Source organism: Glossina fuscipes, unplaced genomic scaffold, assembly GCF_014805625.2.
Source record: "Glossina fuscipes isolate IAEA_lab_2018 unplaced genomic scaffold, Yale_Gfus_2 27, whole genome shotgun sequence".
Classification (NCBI taxonomy): Eukaryota; Metazoa; Arthropoda; class Insecta; order Diptera; family Glossinidae; genus Glossina; species Glossina fuscipes.
Window position 1 is genome coordinate 3,918,978 of NW_023998422.1, and position 9,215 is coordinate 3,928,192.

Consider the following 9,215-nt stretch of genomic DNA (forward strand, 5'->3'; position numbering starts at 1 on the left):
GAACGTAATTCTTAATTTTGGCTAAAGCGAATTTATAAAGAGCGAGTGGGCCACGGCCTACCCTTAAATACAACACATCACCCTACTGTTATTCATTTAAAGATTTTTCAAAATAAGGCGGTATATGGGAAATGTTCGAAATAGTGATCCGATCCGAACCAAAACACGATAGTGTATCAAATTCTATCAAAATATCTCAAAAATTGCAAACTATAGGTTGCACACAAAAAGGACAGATGGACAGACAAGCTCCAATGGAATCAGAATTTATAATAATAAGTACAATAAACGGCGGGTCTATAACAAATTCTTGTAAATGTTACACACATTCGCACAAACTTAATACTACAAGTTGTACAGGGTATAACAATTAGTGATTATAAGAATATTTTATATATCAAAAGCGATTGCGATTGCGATTGCGCTTATTTCTGATCAAAATTTTGTGATAACTGCTTTAATAAATTTTTTTTTTTAAATGTGAGGGCTAAGACGACTAAATAGTACACTTCGCGTTATACTATTCTTCACTCATTTTCATCATGGAATATCAAAAATTGTAGTTTACTGCTAAAAAAAAATAAATTTTTTATGTGAACGAGCCCAAAAAAAAAAACATATCGTATACCAAATTTAGTGCAGTCAATTACACACAGACGCATAAATATTTTATTTCAATTCTCTTCCCAAATCATCAAAACTTAGATCTTATCGTCATACAAAGGCCCAGGTGATTGACGAAATATAGCGGATCTCTCCTTTTTCCGCCTCCATTAAAACATTCTTTCACTATTCGAACATCTGTCTAAATTTCTGTAAGCCAAAGCCTTCTCAATTGAGCCTACGTCTAATATAAGATTTTGTAAACCCAAAAAGCCCAAATGGATATGCATTGCCTCATATTAAATCACCCAAATATTTCATAGACTTTTATATGAAAAATTTTTTTCAGCTCTTACGGAAAGATATATGCATTGAATAGTTACAAAGACATGTCGTGTAGATCACGCAAAATTTTATTGAGCTTTTTACGTTTTGAACATTATGATTGATTGTTTATTTCTGCAAACTTTTAATCCTTTGTTCATTTGATTTGCTTCAAATTTGCGAAATTTTAATCTCTAAATTCAAATTAAAACCTGAATGAATTTACGGCTCTGCTAAAGCTTTCAATTCTTCTCTCAAAGCGTAAAAAAAAAAAAAAAAAATACATTAAAAATAAAATCAGTATAAATGAAAAGCATATAAAAGCAAAAGATAGAAAGCAAAGAAAAAAAAAAACAGTAACGAATGAAATAAAACGAATGGAAAATATAAATAAATAAAAACCGAATCCCGGCTTTTCAAATATAAGAAGATTGCCTTAAAAACAAAACGTCACAACATCCAAATCCAGCCATATACATATAGAGGAAAAGGAATATAATTTAAAAAAAAAAAAAAAAAGAATTACAGAACAATAAAATAAAAATCGAAATAAATAAAATAAAAAGTTGAACAGCTTTAAAATTAAGCTTAAGTAAGCGACTCCAAGCGATCAGATTCATTCAGTGTGCACTGAGCCAGCAATACCTAAAGTAATAGCTCTTAAACAAAAAAAAAAATAAATAAATAAACATAAAAAAAAAATAAATAAATAAAACGAAAACTTGTATTGAAATAAAACGAATCGAATATTAAATCGTGACAAGAACTTTCAAGCGGAGGAAAGTATTCCGTTTCAAATAATTAAAATCATTTGTATAGAGTATCCAGGAATTTATGCAAAAAACGTAAAATATATTCTAGAAAGCAGAAGCAAAAGCAAAAAAAAAAAAAAAAAAAAAAAAAACAAATTGAAATTAAAACAAAAACTCTTATTATTCTGAGTTATAACTTACGTACGTGGATAGCATAGAATTGCTTCGGCTACGTGTATCCAGCAACAAATTTCATTGTACTCAGTTGCAAGAGAGTTGACTGCCAAAGCTTACAAATAATAAAAAAATAATAAAAAAAAAAATAAAGAAAAAAAAATACGCGTTTTTAAAGCAAGATTTTCATAATAATATTCATTATAATAATTTTGAGAAAAAAAGAATAAAAAGAATAACGAAAGACCATTAAGCATACAATTCTTTTCTCCCTTTTTTATTCCCTCCAACACATACTGAAAATGAACATGAAAATGCATTTATTCATTTTAATTACGTGTCTGGTATATGCAGCTTTTTCATCACCTCAGGTATGTATTACGTATTGTATTGTATATATGCAACAAGCAAGCTTTAGAAAACGTCTCTCAACGTCGCGCGCGCGTATGTTGCCGCTATGCTTTACAAGCACACAAATCCCAAATGCACTGAAATACATTTAAATGATCGTTAATTCGATTCTTCTACTCATTTTACTGAAACCGAAACCAGTATGTGTAGGTTCATCCATTTTATGATTTCGAAAGTAAATGTAAACAAAACTCATTTATGATTGGGGGATCGGATCAATTTTTTATACCCTACTAAAGTGCTCCAGGGGTTTGTGTTACTGGGATAGATTAAGTTTGTGCAACATCCAAAAGAACTTGGGCTAAACCAATCATTTGCTATACTACGCTTGTCCGTCCGTCCGTCTTGTTTTCTTTTTGCGTTCAGCCTAATTTATTTTTACATTAATTACTAATTGGTTGGCTTTATACGTAATAACGAAGCTAAAGCTGCTTTTAAAACACTTTAAATTTCGCAATTTTTATAGTGAAAGACCCGTTCATTTCTTGTAACCTACACCACAATAAACTGTTCTGGACTCTGGTGTTGTTTAGGCCCCTACTCTGTGGGGATTGTCTAACTCGCCAGGGGGCGTAGTACGCTTAAAAGTGGTTTGGGCCACCGTGGGGTTAAGCCTTACAGGCAGGAACCCACGTTAAACCCTTGCCACAAATTCTGTAACCTACACCACATGTGGTACGGTTTATGCGGGTGCATGCAACATCCAAAAGGACTTGGGATCGACCCAACCTTCATTATATCACGATAATAGACCCAGTTCACATTCTGAATCGATCTAAGCTCGTCTGTCCATCTGTTTTTCTTGTGTTCTTGTGTACAGCTCGAAATTTTTGACATATTTTGGAGAAATTTGATACCAAGGGCATCAACATCATTACGAATGGTTGGGATCTGGCCATATAGGACCTTTTTGTGAAAGATCGTTATATGAACATGGGTATTAAGTATTTTACGGTAGGGTATTTAATGCCGCACTATGGCGTTTTTGCTTGTTTTCAATATATTGTTTGGACCTTATTAGAACTTGTTACGAAAACAACGAACCCGCAGTTACGTTTCGTGCATGTGGCATGAAGGTCATATTTGGTTAAATGACTTCGTTAATAACTATTGTTACACCGTTTAGTACAAAGAAAACACATCTGATGTTTGTAAGGGACTTTTATGTGTACAAAAATAACTTTTGTGTGTGGTTTGTGGGCAGAAAATTTCACACAATCTGTGACTTCAACGTTCAATGTTGCAACGTGCTATACATTTCGTGATAAAATCAATTTATTGGGAAAAAAGTACAATGATCGCAAAATCTTCAAATATGCCTAAGTGAGCCTGCGAAAAAGGTCATCCGATAGAAGCATATTCCACATTTTACTTTGGCATTGTGTTCCAGGATCATTAACATTTTACAATCACTTATATGAAATCATTGTATCCTACATCACTTATGATACAAAGTATATGATAAGTTTATGACGGTGTATGTAAGGTACGGGAGGACTGGGGGTAGACCCACCTTTTATTATGCCGATCGATCCAGGAAGTAATTCTATCTAATTATCAGAAACTTGTCTGTCCGTCCAGTTCTCTTGTGTCCAACCTATACGCAGAGGTTTTGATAAAACTTGATAAGCCGACATGTTTTGACCCAAGGACGTGGGTGTTGGCCCGCCTATGTTTATAATGTTTTCACTTGTTTTCAAAGAAGTAAGAATTGCCAAAACGAATATCTGAAATAAAGAAAAAATTCACATTTATATCATTGAGCGTTTAGTGGTCATTAAAAATTGAAAAAAATACAACACTTATTTGATGCCCATATATCTATCATGAAACATGAAACTGCAACCAAAAACTGCAACCAAAAAAAAAGAAAAGCAAAGCTTCAAGGCAAACGTTTTTTTTGCAAAATTCGCTTCAAAAGTAGTGTTTCATGCTAATGAAACGAATAGTATTTGAAAGCAACATTACAATGATTTAAATACTTTTATCAATTCCTAACTGGAAGAAATTAGCATAAAACATTTAACATTTATTAAGGAAACATCATCCATTTTTATTGGCTGCAAGCGAAATGGCATAAGTAACTTATTTCTCTCGTTTGTGCTACGCGTAAGCTCGAGATTAATTAACAGTTTTTTTGCATGGCAGCAAAGTTAGAAGATAAACGTTACCTTCTCGATTACGACATATTCAACAATTGTTTTTTATGATTCTCAATTAGCTTAAGGATGCGAGTTTACATCCACCTAATGGTTATAACCACGCATGCAAAATTTCAATGAACTTAGAGCTTTGCATTTTCTTCAGTTTCATTTCCCAAACCAAGTCACGGTGTGAGCGGTCAAGTTTGATATTTAGCTTCAGCTTATTCAATAAAGCATCACCGGGTATTTCTCTACATGAGTTATGTGATTCAAAATGTATGCGATGAAAAAATATGGAATACATATATATTTCAAATCAATAAACCTTTGCTCTCGTTCGCCATCAAATGTCATACGTATGTATTTGTATGTACTGTACACAGATTGCTGGACTTTAAAAGATAAGTCTGCTTACGCGACTACAACTTCGTTAACTTTATAAGTACCAATCTCAGATACGGTAGCTAGTACTATATCAATCCGTGATGAGTCTGATTAAATAAGAAAAATATACCATTTTTTTTTGCAAAATTCTGCGTCATACGTAGCTATTCAAGGCTTTTCTAACATTTCGATGCCTTTTTTGTATAATAATTCATAATAAAAGCTTCCGTAGCCCCATAAATATAATAAATAAAAATCGCGGGGATTAAGTCGTAGAACCAAATCCCCGTACAGTTTGAAAACGGTTCATCGTATCCATAAGTTAACGGCTCAGGACGGCAAACGCATAAATTTATATCTATTAGGCACACATCCATTACGTTGCGGCCACCCCTTATTTCTTTTCCTTCCTATCTCTTCTGCACTCATCACCATATTACACGTATAGGGGGCATAGTCAAAACGATACGTTTTACTACAACTGAGTTTCCACAATTACCTCACCATTCAATCCATCGATTACTTTAAGATTTGCCAACAAACCTGCTGTTTAAAGCCTGCCGCTGCAGAGGTTGACTTATGTTTGTATGACAAAGAAATTCCTCATGCCTTAACCTCATATTGACGATGTCAGTTACCTCGTCGCACTATGCTTTTCGCTTGTCGAAAATTATATTCAGATTCTTTTTATGTTTTCTATTGGCCATTGTGTTCCGTACCATCAGTGTGCAACTGACTTCGTTTAAAATCAGCAAACAACTTGCAAATTGTTGTTTTCGACGGAGAAAAGTTGCGTTAACTCTTTCAGACAAAGCAGGCTTTTTCTAAAACTTAATCCATACACGAAATAAGGACATTGTGACAGATTGTCCCTGCATTTCCTAAAAAAATAATGGAAATGATTTGGATTCACATTTTCTAAAAATAGTATCGTTTTTTGTTAGAGGGAAAATCTATTTGCTAGTCCCGGGAATTATTGACCGATATGTTAAATGACTATACTAGACTCCCACAAAACCGGCTAGATAAGAAAGATGAGTACCAAGCCGATTTTCGCGGAATTAACATAGATTGCGGTTTGACACTACATGATCATAGCTGTAGTGAGCTTAGGCTTAGTCGCTAAAGGAACTAACACCTAGCGATTTAGCATACGTCCACAATAAAAAAATTCAAAATTTCAGAGTTTTCATTATTTTCTATATACAAATAAACTTTTGAATTAATAATTCGCATACAGAATATCAAATTCTGGGTAAATTTTAGAACACCCTTTAAAACAGATGAACTTATCAGTGGAATACTTCCAGCATGAATTGTAAGGATGTAGTGAAATGTTATAGATCACCGTGATCTACGAAAATTTTTTAAATGAATTTGAGTCCAATCGAATTGTGTTCGCCTGGGACCGACATTCACATACCCACCAGCATTATAATCTTTGGCATGCCATGTTTTTATTTATTGTCATAAAAAGTGAGTGGGATGGATGAAATCTTATAGTTCACTTCAAGGTGTTCTTAAAAAAATATAATCCAAGCCAAGTCGTGACGTCCACCATAATTAATTTAGAATTAACGTTCGCGTTGCATTCTCCAGGCCCTTTTATTTGATACCCATACAGACGGTATTTTTCAGTAAAAATGTATTCACCAGGAGGAAAGATCGTATTTTTAGGCGGATAATATCTTCATTTAAGAAATGAACAAAAGCATTTTAAACATTCTGTCTTGTTTGGAAAGAAATTTCACACTGATCAAGAACATATATAATTTATAGGGCATCTGGGTGTTGCAAACATTATGACAAAATGAGTATACCCCATACTTCGGTAGTAGGTATAAAAATAAACCGCATTTCGAACAGGTTGAAATTTTTCTAATCTATTAAACGAAGCACAATACTATGAACAAGATAATCTGAAAGCAATCTTTCTTTTTATTATTATTATTATTGTTATTATTTGCTCGAGTAAAAAATGTGTTGATGTGAGAATAATTATAAGTATTAAAGAAGTTTATATGAATAAAAAGAATTCATATATTTATTTAAAAATGACTCATATTGCACAATAATAATTATCATACATGCTGTAGGAAAAATACTGTAATTTTGTAGAAATTAAATAAACTCATTAAGAATCCGGTCGTTTTTTATAGTATTTAGCGCACATATCTTATGACTAAATTAACGGTTGATTAAATTACTTTATATATTAAAAAGAAATTATAATGTGTTTATAATAACCAGTTTCCTTATAATTTCACCTTTTGCCATTTTGCCCATTGCTGCTTTTTTGTTCATCTATTCGCTAAACCCCTAACACGTGGCATTAAACTTTCTCAAATATTTACTACGCACAGAAGAAGAATGCATCGGAGATTTCGAGCCAGAACAGAACTGGAGAACAGTTTCTTGTCCGTTTTTATACCCTACACGACTTATGGGTCAAAGATATTCAGGGAATCCCCTTCAAAATTGATTTAAACTAATCTGTCCGTGTGTCCGTCTTTCCTTTTTCTATTTTTGTATTCTACCTACAGGTAGCTACAGCGCCAAGCACTACCTGCTTACAACAACTTCCAGTCTATTTGCCAATTTTGAAAGCGATATGTTCATTTTTGCGAAATGGGCGACTATTTACCACAGATATTCCACAAATTGGCAAAAGAGCCAACCAATATGCTTAGATTGATTCTGAATGTGATAATGGTCAAGAATATATATAATTATATATATAATTTATGAGATCTCTGAAGCTTTGACAAAGAAATGAAATTTTAATGTACTATACCTATGGGTTCGCGTGAGCAATATTTATCATTTTTTATGGGCATGGTATAGGATTACCCACAGAGTACAAATTTTTGCAATATACAGAAAACTAATTTCTGTTTCTTTCGAAAGCAGCGGTACTGCAGGCATGTTCCTTGACCAATTTTGCTCATTTTCAATACTAACCCTAATGCCAGCTCCAAACGCTAAATTTTAAGCCGGTAGCCCCATTTTCGCGAAGAAGAAGTGGAAAGATTTTGGCAGATTTTCTTTTAAGCGATTAGTTTCATTTGTGAGACGAGGAGCTTGTTTACCACAAACATTGTAGCGACTGCCCGACAGACGTGATTAAATAAAATCAAAATTGGACTCTGATCACAGATGTACATATTTTATAGAGTGTCTGAAGTCTCCTTCTCAGTTTTGATATAATGTTAAACACCTTTGATAATAAGAATAAAATTTGAGTTTTTTTCTATTTTGGTTTTCATGTCTGTAATAAATTTGAATCCTATTCTTAATTGCTGCGCAATTGCCCATAAATTATTTTTATACCTTTCCAATAGCAAGTTAAATCATTAGACTGCATTTGATAATTATTTTGTGGATATCAATAAATTTGTCACACAGTGGCGTAGTGCGGGCAAAAGCAAAGTGAAAAAAGGGCAGAGTGTATGTTGCAATAGAATACTAAATAAAATACGTTGGGTCCAGAATTCATTTTTAACTTCTTAAAAGAAAGTTTCTGTAACACCAGACTTGACTATAAATGAAAGGTGTGAAGTTTGAATGGAAGGCAAGAAGCGAGTAAAATATGTAATTCGTGTATATCTACAAAGGAACAGAAAGTGTGCAATTTATCCAACTTTTGACAATCCTGGCAAACGTATCTACCGATCGATATCTGTTTTTTTCCTCTGTTCGATTTTTGCGGCTTAAGTGAATAGCGTCAACAACAGGAGCAGAGCAGCAAGCATCATTTCCAATATTAATCTTAGAATGCTGTTCTGAGCTATGCTGCCACAATTTTCACCGAAAATAAAGAGCACGACAGACGGACGTTAAAAATGGATAAATTAACTCCGAATCTCACGTTTAATGAATTCATAATTTTCAACCCCTTATCTCGGTGCGTTCCTGCCAGAGCTACACAATTAGTATGCGTTCTGCCTTTGGTGGAATGTGTAATAAATAAAGGAAAATAATAATGATACTATAACCGTTTATGACCAATAAATTAGTATTAGTTTAGAAATAACGGTTAGCTAATAATTATTAACAGGCTGTGGTGGATAATGATTAACTCAACGCAATGAAAGCGGATTACGAATCAAACTTAAAATATACGTAATCATCTACATACGAACACACACCTATATTTCATATTACATTAATTCGAAAAAAGTTTCCACTACAAATATATTATCAAAGGAAATTCACATATTAAGCTTTACATATATCACAAATATTGGCAAATTGGGCTTTAAAAAATGTAAAAATTAAATGTAAATGAAACAAGTAAACACACTATACTGGGATAAGCAGCATTAAATACTTTTCAAAATAGGGATTTATATAAGAAGTGGACCGATCTAAATCACTTTCAACAGCCTTTGTCCTTGGACCAAAACACTACAGTGTACGAAAT

At 33.1% G+C, this 9,215-nt stretch overlaps 1 protein-coding gene and 1 long non-coding RNA gene across 3 annotated transcripts in view; one reads left to right on the top strand and one right to left on the bottom strand.

The window, feature by feature from the left end:
* The first annotated feature begins 1,802 nt into the window (after positions 1 to 1,802).
* Positions 1,803 to 9,215, top strand: part of LOC119635627 — a 30,584-nt gene continuing 23,171 nt past the window's right edge. Inside the window, exon 1 of one of the 2 annotated variants that reach the window (XM_038030515.1) lies at positions 1,803 to 2,224. In XM_038030515.1, coding sequence (XP_037886443.1) covers positions 2,156 to 2,224 — 69 coding nt within the window. In that variant the 5' untranslated portion in view covers positions 1,803 to 2,155. The remainder of the gene's footprint in view (positions 2,225 to 9,215) is intronic. The other variant, XM_038030516.1, reaches the window with a different exon arrangement.
* Positions 2,127 to 4,080, bottom strand: LOC119635628. The gene is made up of 2 exons (XR_005247092.1): positions 2,926 to 4,080; positions 2,127 to 2,756 (listed from the first exon to the last, which is right to left on the bottom strand). It is a non-coding gene; the product is annotated as an uncharacterized LOC119635628 (long non-coding RNA).